This window comes from Pinus tabuliformis, chromosome 3_2 (genome assembly GCF_031772625.1).
Source record: "Pinus tabuliformis cultivar Carrire ecotype Pingquan chromosome 3_2, CPIR1, whole genome shotgun sequence".
Taxonomy (NCBI): Eukaryota; Viridiplantae; Streptophyta; class Pinopsida; order Pinales; family Pinaceae; genus Pinus; species Pinus tabuliformis.
This window is the reverse complement of record NC_142302.1, coordinates 560,381,626-560,404,207: the sequence shown is the minus strand read 5'-3', so window position 1 is coordinate 560,404,207 and position 22,582 is coordinate 560,381,626. Positions and strand designations below refer to the sequence as shown.

The window sequence follows — 22,582 nt, the reverse complement described above, 5'->3', positions numbered from 1 at the left end:
ATCCCCAAATCACGATAGTTTTGCTGACTTAACAAGTCAAGAAGGTTGGTAGCGTGGCAAAAGTTTTGGAAATGAAAACATATGTAAGATAAGAGTCAAACAATCAATCCAAGAGAAAACATTTTTCATCTTCAATCTTTCTAGTATTGCAAAGGTGACATAGTCTTTTGTCCCAATGTGTTTTGAGAATTAGTTCTTATCTGCACAATGGTCATTTTCTTCTTAAAAGTGATAATAGAAAAATAATTCTAATTAACAAAATTAAAATTGATCACTTCGTATTATTTAAATAAACTTTTACTCTTTTCTAAATTCTATAAATTCTTACATTTAACTTGTACTTAACCAATGAAAAATAATAACTCACTTTATTAACGATGTCAATAATTTCTATATAAGATATCAAATAATGAAAAATATTGGAAATTTCAAATAACAGTCCTAGATTAACCCCTTCAACTTGACGAGTGGAAAGGCCAATAAGAACGACTTTAAAGACATTTGTCCTTATTACAACGCATAGAACAATAGTTAATTTTAATTTAGTTATTGTAAGGATACTTTGTCCCATTGCAAATCGTATGATTACAATTCCACTACTGTCATCTCATAAATTCCATCTGTGCAACCTCAACATTCGAAAATTTGCCAAAAGAATGGAATCATGGTTTCTTAACGTGGTATCATTTTGGTGATGCCCATTCCCCTCCCATTTTCAAAATTACTATATTTGTTACCTTTCAGCTCTGGCACTGCCATTTAACTTTAATTTCAAGTTAAAAAGGAGGTAAGCTTGGGTGGGGAGTTGATGTAAAAATCTGTGAAATACAAAGGAGGAAGAGGGCCAAAACCCATCTGGGTGCGTTAAAAGTGCAATCCAGGACCAAAAATGAGGTGTATAACTCTACTTTTCCTTTTAAGTTGAACTTGGTTTTGTTTATTTTGGCACGCACTTGTTTGTGAAATATACCATCTTAGCATTTTCAAGCCCCTGAGCCCCTGATATGCATATGTTATTTTCGATTATATGGGTTATTGGATTGCAGATGGGTTTTCACATACTGTTATGTTAAGCTAAATACGAATAATGTGCAGATGCAGTTAGTGGAATATAAAATCATGGTGGCTGTGGCCCTCGTTTGTATTAACAATGGGCTTGCTTATGGAATAGACAGCACATAACTGAATCAAATCTTTTCTACCAAAATCATGGAGAGTACGCATTGAATGCTTGAATTTTCCTGGAATTCTCGGGGTTTTTGTGGAAGGGCGATACCCAATTGATTAACAGAATCTATTGATGAATGCAATGTGTATCTAAATAGTTGTCTACTTCACATTTGTCAATCTTATTTAAAAGTGTTCTCACATCAGTGATATTGTAAGAGGCAAGGTGTAGTCCAATGTTCAAACATATCAATGGAAGACTGTATTACATTACTAAAGTAGTGGTGTTTAGGAAAGAACACATAAATGATTGCTAGGACTCTGTATGCTAGTGGGATAACTCTACATAAAACGCCAGTGCACAGGAATTGGGAAAATGAAGCAATTATGGCTTTGTAGAATTATCACAAGCAGCTTTTTGATAGGAAGTCATCAACAAAGTTCTGACGAGGCTTGGGGCAATCCCTTCATTGTTATACATAGATTGACAAGTGGGTCTGGCAGTTGCCTTTGAAAGTACCTTCTTGTTGATTAGAGTTTAAGTTTCATTGCATGACCTAACCCTTTCATGTTTGAAATTGGATTGGTCTAGCTGGCATCTTTACAGCATGGAGACATAGCAGGTGGGTTGCTAGGCCAGGACCAGGTGAATGGACTCCTGCTGGACCAGGAGGATGATTATCAGCTTCATTCTTGCTATGGATCCACTATTTAGGTCCCTGCTGTTGATGGGACATTTAAATTGCTTGAGCTCATCTTGCCTTTCGGAAAATAGCACATATTTGAGCAATCAACATTCTCTTCACGCGTTTCAAGAATTCAATCGTGGATATTTTATTTGTGAGCTCATTTATTCAAATGGTTAATGGGATGGCCAACATGTTGTCTTGTTAAACGAAATTTGCTCGAGAATGCTTGAAGTTGATTGTCAAAGCTACGTCCTCTTTGGACTCTCATTTTAAAGTTTCTTCTCGTAATCATGATTTTACTAACTAATAAAAATTAGATGTGCAAGGAAAAAGTGTGAGAAAATGCAGGCAAAGCTCCAGAACCAATTACTGGTTATCCTTGGAAGAAATTATCAAACAAAAAAAGTTATAGATCTATATCTTAAATCCAAAATAGGAAGGGTTCTGATGGTCATCATCATCTAGCAGCTAAGATGAGCTAAGGTGTAGCAAATGGAGTTCTCACCTGTCAGTAACATCATCATTTTTTATATCTTCCCTTGTGTGGGGAATGACAAGGGGAAATGTGGGTTATTTGTCAGCACTGCAGGGAGGAGCTCTATAGTTTTGGAAGTCCTTGACTCTCTCTGTTAGCTTACTTCTACTCGTATTTGTTCTTCTTGCCTTCTAACTGCCCATATTCCTACACATGTAGCTTGCTGATTCTACATATCAGTATTCCAATGGCTAAGTAGTAAACATCAATATTATAAAAAATGTGTGGGTTTTTTTATTTCATAGGAAAAAGGAACACCAGTCATAAGCAATCACCACTTTTTGGAGTGATAGACCATGGAACCGTATCACCTTAAAATGTAGGAGGCGCACTAATTTGAGGCGTGCTATCACCTTTGTTATAACTTATCTCTTTTGGGTGGTTAAATATCTATTCGGGCCAGATCCTTTTGCTGAATCTGCATGCACTGCGTATGATCTCAAACCAGAAATGCCCAAACCAATTATAAAAAACAATTGCACACATAATAATGGAGCATAAGAATGACAATTGTATGAGAAGACAAGCCCTATTCAGGAGAGAGCATTCTCTAACCACTTTGAGGGTGAGCATGCGACATGCCTCCAATTACATACAATGATGTTTATATGGATGGAGGTACTAGAAAGAGAAGAGAATTACTAATAGAAGAATGGAAAGTGCTAATAAGAGAGTGGATCTATTTAGAAGAAAGTAAGCAAGTTCCTACGAGAAATGTTACTAAAAATGGAGATAGTGTTCCTAGGAGGAACGCTATTGATAAGAGAGAGAGTGTTCCTATGAGGAAGGTTACCAATTAGAGAGATGGTTCCTATCTAGGAGATGTGAGGGGATTGATACATTTCTCACTCATTTAACATTTATCGAAGAATATGTGAGAGTAAAAGGAAAGAAACATATTATCGGGATGGTACATACCATCTTCCCCTTTATGAAAAGCTTTGCCTTGAAAGTTTGCTACTAAAGAAGTCCAATATGTACATACAAAAGCTTGAAGACAAAGGGTGGTGTATGCCAACAATTAGATTTGGTACTGAGGTGAGACAGCAACCTGCTCTTTGCAACCACTTTATGCAGCAGAGTTAATGAAAGCACCAAGCTGTAACCAAAAGTTGCATGGTCATCTCTTGTGTGAAGACACTGGAGGTGTGGTGGTAGATGGGGTAGAGTGGAATGAAGCAATGCTGCTTAAACATTTATATCCATATATAGTAAGGCCATGTGGCACTTGAGTTCCTATACATTTTGATCTCGCTATGGTAATAACCTCCTTAAGGAATCTTATATCCCAACTCGGGACATCTAAATTGAGCTCATGATCAGATATATTGCAAATATTTGCAGGAAAGAGGGAGGAGTTTATAGGTTGAAACAACACTTGGCTGGTATAAGAGGCCAAGTTGCCCTTTGTGGCACAAAGGACATTGGACACATTAGATTGGAAATGTAAAAAGTTTGCTGAGAAATTTGAAGAATAAAAGGTAGGTAGAAAGAGATAGATGCTGAAATAGGGAGAAGACAGGGAAATTTATTATAGTATGGTTCTTTCCATCAATCCATCCATCAACAGCCTTGTCTGCATTACATATTTTGTTCTAGATATGCATTGCAGTTGATGCTGTTTTGATAGAATCACCCTTACATGGTATATACATGAGCAAACTTTGCATATTTTGTCTGTAATGGTCTGGAATCTCTAAAATATTTTCATTAGAGTTTTGATATTTTATGATTTTTGTAGTAAAACCAAGTCATAAAATTCAATTGGTTTGATTATAAGCTGCGTTCGAGTTGAACCTCAGCTGATTCCGAGGCTGAGTCTAAGTTTTAAAAGATTGCAATTTCAAGGGCATTGAGTTACGATCACAAGTAAACCCATATAGAGGATGAAGATTTAGATGATTTTGTTCTATGATTAGATTGCAGAGTTATTAGTATGGTTATTTCTGGATTGTAGAGGCCATTTAGAGCCTTCATGTTTATGCATTTTGGTTGAGATATGGATTGCACTAGATGCTATTTTGTTATATATATCCTAACATGCTATGTAAATGAGAAAAAAATGCACTTTTTGTGTCTAATGGTTTGGATTTGCCTGGATATATATTATAAAAAATTGAACGTTTTATGTATCTTTGGTTAGCTGGGTTTGTGTTTGGTTTTTGGGGTTGATTGGTTTGGCCTTGATAACATTGATACAGTCCCTATTCAAACTACCAAGAGGCTATCTAATATAGTGAAGGTTTCTTTTAATGTAGGGCCTAGCTGGTTTTAATAGAGAATTTCACCAACAACAGCTGCCAACAATACAACGCTAGCAACAATACACCAATAACTGCCACAAGTTTTGCTTTCTTACATGTTCATCAGTTCAATCTGGGTATAGAATTTGTCGTGGAGGGAGAGGAAACATTGGCAATCTCTGCAATCAAGAAAAAAATATCACGTTGAATCTTGCCTCTGGAAGTATGTGACAAAGATTAGGAAGAAGCAGAAGAACTAGCGTGAGCCTGTTTGTCGAATTGCAGCAAGTGTAGAAACAAATTTTACAGGCTTATACATGAGGGTTAAGGCTCATCTCCTTTGGCTTGGAGGTTGAACATTGCCAAAACATCACCCTAAAGGACGTGGATGGATTCCAAGTGCAGCAAGATGCTGCAGATTTAGCCAAGGCAGAAAGGAGGGGTGACGAACAACCAATCTAAAAATGCGAAATTTACTCCTTCAATTGTTGAAGAAGCATGCAAGAGACTAAATAGTGAACCCTTTTCCAAAATATTTAAAATCGGAGGGAGAACTGAGGCAGACAATCGGGTTAGAGATTGCCAAAATATCACCCTGGATGATGTGGATGGTTTCCAACTGAAACAAGATGTTGCAGATTTAACCAAGGAGGAAGCAATCTCCAAAATGGAAATAGTGTTCCCTTAATCAATGAAATAGCTTGCAAGAGACTAAATAGTGGACCTTTGTCCACAGTATTTGAAATTGGAGGGAAGAATGAGGTGGACAACAGGGTTGCAAGAGCAATATTTGCATGTGGAATACCCTTCAATGTAGCATAGTCTTCATATTGGTAGGACATGCTTAGGGTGGTTAATGAGGCTCCCCGGGGTTGCAAGGGGCCAAACTTTCAAAAGGTGTTTACTACCCTCAACGGAAGGAGAGATTGATTGTGGAGACTTGGAGAGTGTTGGAACAGGCTTGTTTTAGTCTGATTTGCAATGGGGCCTTAATTATTCTTGATGGCTGGACTGATATGACCTGTAGGTTATTTGTAAACATTATTTTAATGTCTCCTTTAGGTCCATACTTGTTGAGGGCAATAGGTGCTTTGGGAGAGGAGAAGAATGTATTGTAGATAAAATTTCAGAAGTAATCAAGTTTTGCAGGCCCTTCAAATATCATGAAGGTCATCACAGATAATGGATGTTCATACAAAGGTGCTAGTGGCATAAGTGAGTAAAGTTCTGAATGTATTTTTGGATCCCATGTGTGGGGCATAGTTTAAATCTTGCTTTCAAATCCATTGTTGTTGAAGTTTAGTGTTACCCCTCATAATGCACTTGTGTGGTACATGTATCTTTCAGGGGGCAACGCACGTTATTTTCTTGAGTCAAGGATCATGTTGTAGTTTCCTTCTTCCTTTGTTGATGTTTTGGTTCATTGGAGGCGATTGTGCTTTTCTTGCTTGAAATGGTGCATGGGATGTTAGACGCTAGATTATTGGTTGACTTGGTTGATGCTGCTTCCTTCATACATGATGTGGTTACTAGAGACATATTTCTTTCCGGATGGACATTTATTTGACTATGGATACCTAATTACTACAAAAATTACGTGGACTATTGGCCATATTAAGATAAAAGTAGGCTCCTATTTTAGATAACAGTTTGAAGATACCCTTATTATATGATCCTCCTTCCAGCACTGTTTGTGGTATTGTTTATTGAAGAATTTTGTGAAACAAAACAATACAAGAAAGAGTCAACAGCATAGATGTTTGAGGGAGACCTGTAAAATCAGCAAACTGACATCATAGATCTGCCTATATCCACAGATTTTCAGGGATACTTTCAACTGATTTGCAAGAACATTGATATATTTTCTTCATTGACCTTGTCGAGGAAAGACATTAAGGTTATCATGGCATATGGACTGAACTGGGCATTTTTTGTTTTGGTCCTGGTTTCAGTTGGATACAGAAAACAAATATTGACAGCAGTGCACACAGAAAAGAAGATGCATTGCAGGTCTATTTCAGCACTAATGAAGAGAGGAAGGAAAATTAACCCTGATGTCCAGCATGGAAGGGTTACAAAGACTCGTTGAAGTTGGCGCTCTAAAATTTTACATTTCAAGTCAGCCCTTGCATAATCTTGAGAATTATTGAAAGGCACTTATTTAAACTTTGAAGTCGACATGTGCAATAACAAATTTGAGCTGACCTAAATACCAAAAAATAATGATCTACTAGTGTTGATCCATGTCAGGCTGGATCAGTATTAATACCAACATAAGGGTGCTTTGTGAGTTGATACGTTGGGCATATTTGGAGCAGATCTCGGCTTTCCTTTGAAAAGGAGATAATTGCTACAGGAAACAGAATTCTTTTCAGCTGACATGGATCCTTCTATAGACATGATGCCCTGAGTGGAAGTTGCTTAGACATCGAGTCCTCTCATGGCCATAATACAGTTTCAGATTGACTGCTGCAGCAAAGAGGGTTTGCGTGGACAGAGAATGCACATTTCAAACTTATCAGATCTGCCTCAAAGGCGCTGTTACATCCCATCTTTCTCAGATAAGGAAAGGTTAAGGATTTATATTAGTAGGTAAGCAGGGAAACAAACTCATTTTCAGCAATTAAAATAGCTGGGGTTTAGCATTTTTAACATATTTTTGTCAGAACATAAAAATATGGGTCCATTATATGGGCGAGCAGCACTCTAGGAGATTTAGTAGACCTTTTAAAGGAAAGGAAACCTCCAGTTTTGAAAGTCAGCAAGTGGTTTTCGCACGATTAACACCAGCCAGTGGTTTCTTTCGCACATGGTTTTTGGACATTGTTTCTAGAACATGGTTCCATGATGAGGTTGCCCAGCACATTTTTCCATGCTTTCTACTTCAAGATCATCACACGTCATGATGGAAAATTAGTCTTGGAGGCCCACTTACACACTTTTTCATACCTTGATTGGAGGAGATCACATGCACATGCCCTATTCTTCTAGAAGGGTGCATTTGATGATGAGGCTGCTACTACTATTTTTGGATATTTGACTTAGTTTACCATCAAACTAAGGAGGGCATCCTTATCCTGGCTTCTATATTTGGAAAACCAGCTCCTGATTTTGACTTGTCTAAATGGATAAAATATATATTATTTTGTTTTCCTAGGATGCCAAATGGATGCCAACAAATTTGAGCCCTTGGGGCACACTTCTCCAAACATATATCAGATCTGATATCACTTTATTTACAGCAGATTTACAGCAGTAAATCTGCTCTCTTATCTCCTAAAATTTGTTAAATCACTTTACATTTTTAGTCCTATGTAATATCAAGTCAACATAAACAACAATTGTTGGACAATGCACAATCAAGAAGACAATGCAAGCTGAAAATTAAATCTGGAACTATACAATTTTGGACAGCTGGAAACTTCACATATATATAGAGAAAAAATGAAGTAGATGTACATATTCATGCTTTAGCACAAGCTGGTACAATGTTCAAGCTCTCCAAAACCCTATCTATGGAAACCATGAAAACCCTAGTGACCACCAAAGATCCATGTTACCCACCAAAAATTGGGTAATGTAATCCATAGGAGGAGATTTTCACCTCCTTGGACAGCCAACAACCCTATTGATCAATACATGACATGATGCCATGGACCCTCCACATATATACTCCAGTCAGATTTTTTCTCCCATCCGACATGCCTCCTTAAGGAAAGTGGGTCATCCATCAATAGGTACTTTAACCATTTTGTAATCATGTGCTTTTACTTATTGTTTTGGGGCACACTGATATGAATCAAGGGGTGATCCGGATGATTGATCGGTCTTGACTGTATTCTTGTTCCTTCACTTCACTTGGGTGGTTAGTCTTTAATATGAGTCCAGTGGGATCTCCTTTGAGGTTTTAGGGTTATAGGGAGGATCTGATGGAAATAGTGTGCCCATGATATTCCATACTTACCACTTTCCATCATTCCCTCTATTTCATATTCATTCTTCGGGCAAGTGGTCATAGGTCATGGGGATTGGCAACTTATCATCTTCATCATTGGGTTTGGGTTGGACAGCATTGCCTTGGAGGTTGACGAAGCTAAAAGAAATATAAAAGCAAAGAAAGCCACAATGAAAGAAGAAAAATGCAAAAGATGGCTGGGACAAAAATTAGCGTGTGGGCAAAAGCCTAGCATGAGCTCTACTCCCCTCATTAGCCATCACTCGGTTCCTAGAGCACTTGATGCTCCATCCATAAAAAGGAACCCTTGTATTGTTCCAACCCCGATGAGCAATACATTGCCTCATTTTAATGGGTAATAAATGCTAAACCTCTCAAATACAAGCATACGCTCTTGAGTTATGCACCCATATCAAAGCATTAATATAAAGAAGTAAAAGACATACCAGAGGGGTGGAAAAAACAAACTGAGGAAAGGGGTAACTCATGCCTCCATGATTGCTCCCTCCTTATATCTATACACTCAAGATATTGGACCACCTTTAGCTGGTCACTTGGCTATGGCACCTTGCCTTGCAGTCATGCCCACTCCATTACCACCATTTATACTTGCACCTATCGACCAATGGGTTGACTTCGGGGGATATGCCATTTCCCCTTGGGGGTTGGAAACACCTAATAGGGTTCTATCTAACCATCCTAAATATAAGAGAGGGAACACCTATATGAGACTTGATCTAATTAGATATTTGAAGGTGATCTTTGTGTGAAGTATTGGTTGTGCCTCTAACATTAGCTATGGTCCACTATGATGTATCTTTTGAAAATTTGGTAGCTCAGGGATGAATTTCTAAAAATAGAAGTCGAAAAATGGAATTTTTAAAAATAGAAAGTTTAAAATTAGAAAGTTCAAAAATAGAATGTCTAAAAATAGAAAGTCTAAAAATAGAATTTCTAAAAATAGAAAGTCTAAAAATGGAAAGTCTAAAATTAAAAAGTCTCAAGATAGTAAATCACCTTGCATCAATTGGTAATCAAGTCTTGTTGATGAAAAATCGCTTCTTATCATTAATCAATCCTAATAGTTCAATCTCGACTTAATATTTTATCATTATTATTATTATTATTATTATTCTTATGATACTATTATATTATTATTAAGAAGAAATTCAAGTCACTCAATCACGGCTCTCAATAATGTTCTCTTATAGTCTCATTATTGGCATGACATATTCCTCTTACACTCTCATTAATGCTCTTACACTCTCTTACACTCAATAAAAGCTCGTCATAAAAGATTCCTCTTACACTCTCTTACGCTCTCATTAAAGCATGTCATAAAATATTCCTCTTATGCACTCTTTAATGCATATGTTACATTCTCTCCTTTATGGCGTAAGTTATTAAGGCATGCATTTCTCTTTTTAATCACATGAGTTACACTCCCTAATCGACAACTCTTCCTCAAGGCATGTGAGTTACTCCTTTATGATTCAAACTCCTTTCTCCTATATATATGTGCCTCTCATCCTCTCTTCTTACTACTTGTGCATTGTGAAAGAAGAATTCGAACTTGAGAGAGAGTTGAAGAGAGTTGAAGAAGATTGTGAGAGAGAGACTTGGAGAGTAAGAGCAGAACTTGGTGAGCCAAGGTTGATTCAGTGCTTCAATGTTGATTCAGTTAAAGGGAAGGTTGATTTAGTGTGTGCATCTGTTGCTGCTACCAGTGATCTTCATGCTACAACTTGTTCAGATTTGGGTGAACTTACTCATTCTCTTGATCTCTCATTGTACTCTATATCTTTGTTAAACAATTGATTTCTAATAGAAGAAGAATCTGGTTGGGTTTTCCCTTTATGAGTTTTTCCCTGGTCATTGGACTTAAATGCTCTGTGTCTCATTTTGTTCTTGGCTATATTCTATTATGCATTTGATTTATGTTCTATCTAAAATTGCTTATCTAATATATATATATATATATTTTTTTTTTTTTAACACGGTCGGTTATTTTTTATATATTGCAAAAAAAGGAAAAGGAAGCTAGTTCCTTGTACAGTCAGAAAAGGGCAGGTGCAAAAGTAGTGTGCAGATTGGGAGCGCAGTCCCCATAGCTACTTTTGCCGCCCTGAATCCATAATCTTCAAAAGCTGAGATGCTGGTGTCGTGGGTCTGAACTGTGGGATAACTTTCAAAATTTATATTGAACTCCTTAAGCCTCACGCGGAAACCAAACCCGCACTTAACTTTGGGTACAATGGTCTTAACCACATTCCATTAACCTCGAAAGGTGGGAGTAACACAAACATACAGGACATAACAAATTCCGCTTTTCCAAAGCCTTGGCTCGGTTTTCAAAGCGTGCCTTTATTAGGCTCAATCTCCACTGTAGAAAAACCTCTGTCAGATCTGATGGACACTTTCGCTCGCCGATCAGACTTGCACGCCACATCACCATCGTTGATCCACCCACGATGGATCCAACGACAGGCAGGGATATGGGTGGTCAAAGCACTCGGAGAATACTCGCCCGATAAAGCGGTATTCTCGCACCACCCTCTTGTTACGTGTCCATTGGTGAGTGGGATCGGGTGGTTCCCTCTTGAAACCGCTTACCACTTTATCTCTTTCCGAAATACCGCTCCTGTTTAACTCCCGCCTTTTCTCTTTGATTAACTCTAGAGCATGACAACGCTCGATGGTCGTAGATCTGCCATCATCGACAGTTGCGATGGCTTCACCGAGTTCCTATTCCGCTGCTACTGAAGTCAATCCTCGTCCGTTGATCACTAGGATCCAACGATTCCTATGCGATGATTTTGCATCTATCTCCTCACTCTTGCTTTGCGGCATTTCTTTGTTGTTATGTGGTTTCTGTTCTTGTTTTATTGGTCTCTATTGAGGAGAGACCTGTTGCATTTGATTGCCATACTGTTTGGGGTCGCCTGGGAGCCTGTGCAGATTCATGTGGGTCATGGTATACTTTCTCGTTCCTTAAACTGGTTGACGGGGTCATGGTATACTTTCTTCATAAACTTCATTATTCTCTTTGACAATCCCCACTGGTCTGTCAGTTGCTTTATTGGCATGGCTATCAACGTTCTTATTTTGGTTTCTCAGAACGTGCTTTAAAGTTATATTTCTATACTTTCAAAACTTGCTCTGATCCTTTGAAAGATTTTGTTGATGGCTATGTTTTTGAAGTCCCTTTTGGCATCCAGAGTGGCTATTATGATAGCCGAGTCCCCTATTATTATAGGGTCCTTGATTCTATTTTTGTTTAAAAGCCTTGTGCCAAGGAGAAGGCTGTATGCTTCAGCATTGTTATTTGTCATTTCTCCAAGGCTCCATTCATAGGTTATTATTTTGTTTCCATTTGGATCTAAAATAACTCCTCCTGCCCTTTCTTTACCTGGGTTATTTTTTGCAGCTCCATCAAAAAAAATGTGTCTCTTCTGTTCTTTTATCCATTCTGCAAATTCTTTATCCTCCAATCTTAGCTTCCATATCTTGTTTGTGTGAGATTCTTTATTTTTTGCTATAGCTCCCGTTTTTACCTTGTTTTCTAACATTGCTTTGCTGTACCAGTCTCTCTTCTTGTTGTAAATTGTTCTGATCCATTTTTGTAATTCCATTTGTACTTATTATCTCTGCAACTTGGCTCCAAGTTTTTGCTAGGATCTTGCTTAGATTTGGCTTTTGTTCTTTGAAAATGCATTTGTTTCGGGCTAACCAAATTTGCCAACACAGGATTGAAGGGAGACATTTCCATATCCTGTTTATTGTTGCCTTTTTTTTCTTTGTATATGGATAGCTTTTATCCCAGTTTTTATGAAGAGTTGTCAACTGAATTGTTGGATTTATGTTTATTTCCAAAGGACTTATTGCCTGTATCCAACACTCTCTCGCCACCATACAGTTTATGAAGAGGTGTTGGATTGTTTCTTCCTCCTTTTGACATATGACACATTTTGAAGGCCCTTGTATTACTTTTTCTTTAAAATTTTTAGAGGTGAGAATTTTTCCTTTGAGAAGGGTCCAGGTGAAGACTTTAATTTTGGGCAGAGTCTCTGATTTCCACATTGCCTTCCGGAGACTCCAATCATTTTGATTGTGAAGATTTTGGAGGAGGTTGTACCTCGATTTCATTGTGTAATCCCCTCCATTTGGGTCCCAAACAAAGTCATCCTGCTCTTCCTTTTTGATGGGTGCAGCCCTTGCCAAATGAACTTTTAGAATTTCCCACTTACTTTTTAGTCTTGGTGGTGTAGCCAGTTTTTCCATGTCACCCAATTATTCTGTTCCCAATCTGAAATAGAATAAAGAGTGTTAAAACTTTGCTCTTCCATCCATCTCTGAAGTCCTCTTAAATTTTGTTGCTGGTTTAAGGGGTTTTTCCCCAATATTCTGTCCTCCCAGATAGAAATTGTTTTGCCATTCCCTGGATTTTTGGATATTTGATCTCTAATAAGAGGAATTATCCTTTTAACCAACTTCCAGATTTGGGTGCATGGCCTGTCTGGAATAGTACCAGTGAGCAGCTTTGTTCTATGACAATTTAAGTATTTCATTGTTAGAACTTTTTCCCACCAGTGACCGTTCGCATTTAACATTCTCTAGATAATTTTTGTCCCTAGAGCAATGTTCATTAATCCTGGCAGGCGAATTGCTATACCTCTTTTTTCATAGGGAAGAGTAACTTGCTCCCATCTAACAAGGTTGAATTGTTTATTATCTTGTTTTCCCCCTTACTAGAGGAAGCTTCTTATTATCAACTCCATTTGCTTGTGGGCACTTGCCGGAGCCATAATGATTGCATACTGATATATAGGCAAGACTGAGAGAAGTGCTTTAATTAGTGTCACTCTTCTTGCCAGGTTGAGCCACATCACTCCCCAGTTTTGAATTTTTTCCTTCATTCTCTCCACTTGCTTGTTCCAGATTTTTGATTTTACCACTTCCTTTGCTAAGGGCAACCCAAGATAACTGAAGTGGCTCCATTTTATTTATAAAGGTATTTCCATTATTTGAGAGATACGCTGCATTGTTTTTGTTGAGGTATTCCAACAATAAATTCTGCATTTGGAGTTGTTTAAAATTCCTCCTGAAGCTAGGAGAATTTCGTCCAAAACTTTTTTGAATCGTCTTGCTATAATGCAGGATGCCCCGCCTATGAGGAGGGTATCATCTGCGAAGAGAGAGTGGTTTATATCTTTGATCCTCTCGAAATTTGGATCCCTGTTATTTTTTTTCTTTTCTCTGATTTTCCAGCATAACATTCAGCGATTCAGCCATGATGATGTACAAGAATGGAGAGAGTGGACAACCTTGCCTCAGCCCTCGTGTCCTTTGAAAAAATTTACTGGGCTGTCCATTGATTAATAGATCTATCCATGGATTTGATATACATGCCTAGATAATCTCTATGAAATTTATTAAAAAGCCAAACTTTTTGAGTGCTGCTGCAAGAAAGTTATGGTTAACTCTATCAAAAGCATTAGCCATATCTAACTTAACAATCATTCCTCTCTCCTTTCTTTGGATAATGCTGTGTATGGCCTCCTGAACAATTATCACATTGTCAGTGATTTGCCTCTTGGGGACAAATCCTCCTTGGTTTTTTGCAATAATTTCCAGAAGTAATTTTTTCATTCTATTTACTAGAATTTTGGTAAGAATCTTATAAGACGAGTTGCAAAGGGAGATTGCCCTATATCTGTTTTAAGTTGTAGGATTGGGTTCTTTGGGGATGAGGGCTAGGAAGGAGGATTTTGTATTTCTTCCAATCTTTTTTTTGGAAAGCAATTTTGAGCATTCTCATTTAGATTTTCTTTGATAATTTCCCAATGTTGCCTGTAAAATGCCATTGTAAACCCATCTGGACCTGGTGCTTTATCAGGGTGGAGGTTCCACACAGCTTCTCTGACTTCTTCCTCAGTAATTTTTTTGTCTAATTCCCTGTTTTGTTTGTTGCTTATTTTTTTTTTAAATGCTGCAAAATTTCTTCATTAGTTGCCTGCTGGTCACTGTAGGTTTTAACCTTCCACATAAATTACCTGCATACGAATTCTAAAACATAGAAAATAAACAATGCGAGAGCATAATACATAAAACACATATACACAGAGATTTTCCCCTGGATCCCAAAACTGGGACTACCAGCTTGATTTTTCATTATGTTCCTTTCAATGTTATAATACATATTTGTACATGCCGAAGCATCCAATACCATGGACCGAGAAACCATCGCATCCAAAACCATGGACCAAAAACCATCGCGTCCAAAAACATGTGTGAAAATCATGCACAAAACCATAGGTGGGTCCGCCCAACCTAACATAGGGTCCAAAACCAAAATTTGGACTCCATAAAGTGGGGTTATAGGTACCCCTCAAACGCCCTGTGACCCTCCTCTCAAACCCCTGGTTAACTACGTGGGCTAGTTGTGTAAAGAATATAACACAACCCAACATTCTCCCACTTCTTGTTTTCTTTCCACAGGGGGCCACAAGAGAGCTTAGTCATTTATCCAGCCCTGCAACGCCCATTGTTTCTTTACACCAAGAGAACTTCTCAGAGCTCACAAATTTTGTCAATGCTTCTGCAGTATTATTCAAAGTGTCCACCTTTACTAGCAACACCATTTTGTCTTCTATCATATTCCTCATAAAGTGATACTGAACATCAATGTGCTTTGTCTTTGAATGATATGCAGGGTTCTTTGCCAAGAAAATTGCATTTTGGCTTTCACAGTCTATCCTTATAGCTTCCTGTACTAACCCCATACTTGAACACAATCTCTGCAACCAAACTGCTTGTTTGCATGAGTGGCTGCCATGTATTCTGCCTCTGTAGTTGATAGTGCCACTATAGATTGTTTCTTACTCATCCAACTGACTGCACCTCCAAATAGGTTAAACACATGCCCTATTGTAGATCTTCTCTGATCCAGATCTCGAACCCAGTCCGCATCAACAAAGCCACGAATATCCAACACTCTATCCAATCCTGGTCTTTCTTGGTAGCACAAACCATAATCACTAGTGCCACGCAAATACCTGAAAACCCGCTTCACTGTTGTCCAATGCTCCTTTCCTGGTTTTGACATAAACTTGCTCAATACTCCCACTACATGTGCAATGTCTGATCTAGTACAGACCATTGCATACATTAGGCTACCAACTAAACTTGCATATGGAACATGGAACATGTCCTCTTCATCTTTTTGTGTCTTGGGACATTGTTCAGCAGATAACCTCACACCTACAAGAATAGGAACCTTCACCGGTTTACTATTCTGCATATTAAACCCCTGCAATATTGTCTCGACATACTTCCTCTGGTTTAACCAGAGCTTCCTCTTTGTCCAATTTCTTTTAATTTCCATGCCCAAAATATAGTTTGCAGCACCAAGATCTTTCATGTCGAATTTGGAGGACAAATGGGTCTTCAAATCCTAGATAATTTCTTTGTCATTTCCAACCAACAACATATCATCCACATACAAGACCAGATAAATAACACGGTCACCAATTAATTTAAAATACACACAATGATCTGCTTTGCATCTGGTGAAGCCAAGTCCCCATATAAATGTATCAAATTTTTGATACCACATCCTTGGTGACTGTTTTAACCCATACAGGGACTTCTTTAACTTATATACCAGTTTTTTCTTACCCTTCACTGCAAAGCGTTCAGGTTGCTTCATGTAGATTTTCTCTTCGAGATCCTCGTGAAGAAATGCTGTCTTCACATCCATTTGTTCTACCTCAAAATCAAAAGCAGCAACAACAGATAAAAGTAATCTAATAGAAGTTACCTTGGCAACAGGAGAAAAAATATCACCAAAATCAATTCCCGGCACCTGGGAATAACCTTTTGCTACCAATCGAGCTTTTTATTTCTCCACCTTTCCTTTTGCATCTGTCTTCTTCTTGAACACCCATTTGCTGCCAATGGGTTTCCTTCCAGCCGGTAACTCCACTAGATCTCAAGCCTCATTTTTGTGCAAAGATGCCATTTCATCAACCATGGCCTCTTTCTAGAGTTTTCCATCCTCTGAATCTACTGCTTCCTTCACAGTTCTGGGATTATCATCAGTAATAGATAAAACAAAATTTGAATAGAAAGCAGATGAACTATACCTTTCTGGCTGTCTTCTTTCTTGAACTGATTTTCTCACATCCGGAGTTTGTGGCTCTTCATCTTCTGATTCCTCCTCTGTTGTAGAGTTTGATTCTTCCTCCTTTACCTCAAACTCTATCTTCTCAGGTTTCTTTGGTTGGACTTCATGTTTAATAACATCTTTCACCTCTCTGAACACCACATCTTGGCTGTACACAACCTTTCTTTTTACTAGGTTTCAAAGCTTATAACCCTTTAAACCATCCTTATACCCAATAAAGCTGCACTTTTCAGATTTACTATCCAACTTGGTTTGTTTCTCCTTTAGAACATGTACATATGCATCACATCCAAATACCCTCAGATGTGAAAGATAGGGTTTCTTACTAGTCCATACCTCTTGTGGAGTTTTATCCTCCAACGCTGATGAAGGTGATCCGTTGACTAGGTAACATGCTGTCTCCACCGCCTCTGCCCAGAATTCCTGTCCTAACCCGATGCCACTGAGCATGCTTCTTGCCCTTTCCATCAACGTCTTGTTCATTCTTTTGCAACTCCATTTTGCTGAGGTGTATATGGAGTAGTCTTCTGCCCTGTTATACCACACTTCTTACAGAATTCTTAAAATTCCTTATTGCAAAATTCTCCACCGTTATCTGTTCTCAGCACCTTTATCTTCTTCTCTGTTTGGTTTTCCACCAGAGCCTTAAATTCTTTAAACCTGTCAAAGACTTCAGATTTCTTCTTAAGGAAATATATCCATGTATTCCTTGAGAAGTTATCTATAAATGATACATAGTACACAGACTTACCTCGTGATGGAACCTTCATAGGTCCAAACACATCACTGTGCACAAGCTTTAATATCTGTTTCGCCCTCTTACCACTAGAGGGGAAACTCACCCGATTTTGCTTTCCATATACACAATTTTCACAGAAAGCAAAATCCAAAGAGCTATTACTCATACCTTCTACCATACTTTTATCATGAAGTATTCGAAGGCCCTTCTCTCCAATATGTCCAAGCCTTTAATGCCACATCATGGTCTTCTCTCCAGAGACCACTAGATTTTCTGCTCCACTTTCAGGAACCACATAACTATTGCACCCGTCAATAACAGTGCTACCTTGCAGCTTGTATAGAGTTCCAATCCGAACTCCCCGCATCAATACCAGTGCTCCCCGAACCATTTTGCAGGTATCCTTCTCGAACACTGTTTTTACACCTGCATCATCCAACTTGCTTACAAAAATCAGATTTCTGGCTAATGCAAGAATATGTAGAACACCTAGAAGTGTTCTAACCCTTCCACCTTGCAACTTCAACTTTACTTTTTCTCGACCAACAATTCTAGCCTTCCTGTTATCCCCCAAGAAGACATCACCACAATCATATTTCTCATACTCGTAGAGCCACTCTCTATGGGGAGTGAAGTGAAAGGATGCACCTGAGTCAATCAACCATGCCTCATGATCTACATGTGTACTTGAAGAAGCTAAGTACACATCCCCACCTTCATCTGAGGTGGTTTTCGCTTTTGCAGAAGGAGCATCATCAGATCCCTTTCCTTTATCTGGAGCTTTAGATTTATAGTCCCTTTTGTAGTGCCCTTCCTTTCCGCATTTCCAGCACACCACCTTCACAGGTTTTCCTGGAGATTTAGATCTCCCTCTAGATTTAGATCTTCCACTCGATGACTTATTTTTGTTTCTGTTTTGGGACTATCCTTGTACAGACAAGGCATCACCATTCTGGCTCTCCATATTTTTCCGTCTCATCTCTTCCATCAGCAACGCTGAGACTATTTCATCAAACCGCAAGGCAGTTGCATTGCTACCTCTTGCAATAACCAGAGTATCCCACGAATCTGGTAGAGAACACAACAAACTAATGCACTTATCTTCATCTGAAATTTTAATATCAACAGATGCTAACTGACTTACCACAGTATTATATGCGTTCAGATGCTCTGTCACCGAGTCTCCATCTTTCATCCTTAGGTTATACAACTTTTTTCGCTGGAACAGTTTATTCACTAGAGACTTAGATTAGTACAAAGTCCCTAACTTGTTCCACAAAGCCTTTGCCGTAGCTTCCCCTGATACATTCAGCAATGCTGAATCTGAGACACACAATCGTATTGTGCTCTTTGCCTTCTGATCCAACTTCTTCCATTCTTTATCGTACACTCCCGTTGGTTTAGTACCTAGATCTACTGCGATCCACTTTATCCACCAACAGATCCTCCATCTTGAGTTTCCACAACTCAAAACTCTGACCATTAAATTTCTCGAACTCTATCTTTCCACTGCTTGCCATCTTCTTTCACCACCAGAATTGATCTTGCAGATCTCTCACTGAACAGGGTCTACCACAGGCCCGAGCGAAACTCCTTAGCAACAAAGGCGTCTCCTTGAAGCCAAAATTGCTCTGATACCAAATGTAGGTTTTAATCCTGTACAGAAATTACCTGCATACAAATTCTAAAACACAGAAAATAAACAATGCGAGAGCATAACACATAAAACACATATACACAGAGATTTTCCCCTGGATCCCAAAACCGGGACTACTAGCTTGATTTTTCATTATGTTCCTTTCAATGTTATAATACATATTTATACATGCCAAAGCATCCAATACCATGGACCGAAAAACCATCGCGTCCAAAACCATGGACCAAAAACCATCGCGTCCAAAAACATGTGCGAAAATCGTGCACAAAACCATAGGTGGGTCCGCCCAACCTAACATAGGGTCCAAAACCAAAATTTTCCAGGGCGGTACCCCGGACCCCATAAAGTGGGGTTACGGGTACCCATCAAATCCCCTGTGACCCTCCCCTCTAATCCCCGGTTAACTACGTGGGCTAGTCGTGGAAAGAATATAACACAACCCAACAGTCACTTGTTGAGAGGAGTTCTTTAAAGTGTTTATGGGCTGCATTTTTTATTGCTTCAACTCCTTTTATTTCTTGGCCATTTACTTGAATTTGTTCAATTTGATTTTTTGACCTCCTTATTTTCATTGTATTGTGAAAGAAGGTTGTACTTTTGTCTCGGGATTTCAGCTAGAGGCATCTTGATTTCAGTCTGCTTTCCTCTCTTCTTGCCTATTTTGCTTATATATTTCCAGATATATTTCCTTTTCTTGTATATGATCTTGCTTACTTTCTTCCTTGTTTTCTTTTTCCTTGCAAAGATTGTCCATTTTTTTTTGCAATTCGATTTTCCTAGCTTTGTCCCAGAGATCATTTTCTCTTGCCCAATTTTTAAGTGCAGCCTTAGGTTTTTTAGCTTAGTTTCCCACACATACTGGGGAGATCCTGTGACACTTTGTTTCTAGCTGTCTTTTATTTGTTTGCCAAAATCTTCCTTGCTATCCCAAATTGGATTATATCTAAAGGGGAGGGGTCCTTGATTTTCCAGCTTTTCCAAGGTTAGCACCACCAGCTTGTGATCTGAAGCTGAGTTGTGAACAATTTTACTTTTCATAAGAGTATAAGTAGCTGTTGCGCTTTCATGAATAAGAATTCTATCCAACCTTTCTTTTATGTTGTTTTTCCCTATTCTTTTGTTGTTCCAAGTGTATTTTCCATTGCTTGGAGGAATGTCTATTAATTTTTGTTCTTCTATTATTCCTTCAAGAGCTTCTCTTGACGGATCGTTATGGAAGATTCTGCCAAATTTTTCTTCTGTATTCCTTATCAGGTTTAAGTCTCCTCCCAGGATTAAGTTCCCACTTTGTCTCTTTGTTATTTCTTCTTTAACTGATTTCCAGCATTGTTCTTTCTTTCTATAGTGATTTGGGGAGTACACATTTATAATACTATACTGTTCTTTTGTATTGAGATTTCTCAACTCTGTTCGGATCCAGTGTCTACTGATTTTTTGGGTCATTAGTTCCCATTTTCTTTTATCCTAAATGGTGCTGATTCCTCCTGATGCTTCTGTGGCTTCTAACACTACTCCTTGATAATTTTTTAGTTTTTGAATCATTTTTTGATTTTCTTGCTTGTTTAGTTTGGTCTCTTGGATCATATATATGTCTGGTTGTTCCTTGGCTAAAATGTCTCGAGCTGCATTGACTTTAAAGGAGTTACCAAGGTCGCGACAATTCCAAGAGACCACTATCATTATTTACTGTTGTGTTGGTGTGGTCCTCCCTTTCCTCTTTGCTAAGTTTTTTCATGACTTTCTGTTTGTTTCCCAAGGAATGAATCCATTGGTTGTTGCGTTCCTAGGGCCATTTCTTTAGCTATTGCCTCATCTCTGATTCCTTTATTGGATTTCCTTCCCACTTTTTTTTGCTGGTCTCAGGGTTGGGGGATTTCTTTGGCTTTTTTTCTAGTTAGAATGCGGTCCATTGAGGGGGGAGGTGGAGAGGATATAGAGTTGGGAGAGGATATGAGAGCTAAATAGGAAGGTGGGGATCTGGGAGGGTGGATCGAAAGATTCTTCTAATGGCTCAAAAGGGTTCGGAGTTGAGTGATCAAGAGCAGTAACCTTCGCTGGAGGTTGAGAGTTTATTTTGTTTGTTTCTTGGGACTGATAGGTATTTGGTGCTGTATGCTTATTGGTAGATTTTTTCCTTTTCACTTGTTCCCATGTAGGTTCTTGCTCTTCTGCATTTTCTTGCTCTATTTTTTTAGGACACCTATTTGCAAAATGACCATACTCGTGACATACCTTGCATTTAAATGGTATTTGCTCGTAGTCCAGGTACTGAATGTGTGTCCACTGGTCGACTTTGATCTTTATTGCCTCTGGGAGGCCTTTTCCGAGATCCACTTTTACACATATTCTTGTGCACGCGTGCATGTTGTCTTTTGGTTCACATCTGTCAATATATTTGCCCACTGCGTTTCCTATAGCCTTTACAGATTTGTCTCCCCAGCAGTGAAGAGGAAGATGAGGGAGCCTGACCCACACAGGCACTGCATTTGGGACATCCATCTCCGGATCAAAGTCTGGCATTAACCTGTTCAGGTATAAACCTCTGGAGTCCATGAAGTAAGGTCTGTTCTAAATATCAAATCTTTGTCCTCCTTTGTTTCAAAGAGAAAGGTGTAGCATCCCCTTCCACAGAATCGTATTGCTATCTTCCCCTGTGTGGTTGCATTCCAGTTTCTTTCCACCCATTTTTGCACTGATTTGGGTGAAGGCCATAGCTCTGTGAACTATCCAACAAGTCCGCGTTCTGCCAAAGAGATGGCTGCTCTTCTTGGGAGTGCTCGAGGGAGAGATATCTCTGGGATACTTTCAAGTTTCTTTACAAATTTTTTAACTGATGGCATGTTCCTTGGAGCTCCATTCTCTTTGATCAGAGATGCGAAGGCTTCTGCATTTTCTTCATTCCCTGGCTGTGAGGAAGAGTGAGGATCTCCCTCAGAGGGCTGCATGGTTTGGTTGGCCTTAGCAGCAGGAGGCTGCTGAGAGAGGGATCTGTAGGGGCAACGATGGCTAGGTCAGAGCAGGCTCGGGCTGGGCTGCTGCGCGCGCGAAAAAAAAAATGTATCAAAATCTATTAATTGATTGGGCTGAAGCTTACTATTTACTTAGAAGTGATTGCTTATCTAATATTGCAACATAAAGAAGTTTTGTAATAAGTGATTGCTACAACATAGAACATCAGAATTTCAACAGTATCTAAGGTTTTAGTTGCCTAATGATTGTTGATTTACACTTGATCTCGAGGGGGTTTTGTCAGGTGGTCCACATCACAACAACAGGCTTCTTGAGTTGATTGCCCCACCTCCTCAACAGAGCAATAGAGGCTATACTATCTAGTGCAGAGGGAGAGAGAGAGATTGATTTTGAAGTTGTAGCGACGCCCACCTAGAGTAGAGTGTTGGGTTATTCGAGGACT

The 22,582-nt window shown here is 38.8% G+C and overlaps 1 protein-coding gene across 4 annotated transcripts in view; it reads left to right on the top strand.

Annotated features, from left to right (window-relative positions):
* Positions 1 to 573: 573 nt before the first annotated feature.
* The window catches only part of LOC149181750 (HSP20-like chaperones superfamily protein), a 169,270-nt gene continuing 147,261 nt past the window's right edge, over positions 574 to 22,582 (top strand). For 2 of the 4 annotated variants that reach the window (XR_016257034.1, XR_016257033.1), the window contains exon 1: positions 578 to 894. Coding sequence is in view for 2 of the 4 variants with exons in the window: in XM_089416692.1 (XP_089272818.1) it covers positions 890 to 894 (5 nt within the window). In the remaining 2 variants the exon portion in view is untranslated. Of the gene's footprint in view, positions 895 to 22,582 lie in introns of all 4 variants that reach the window. The other 2 variants (XM_089416692.1, XM_089416691.1) reach the window with 2 other exon arrangements.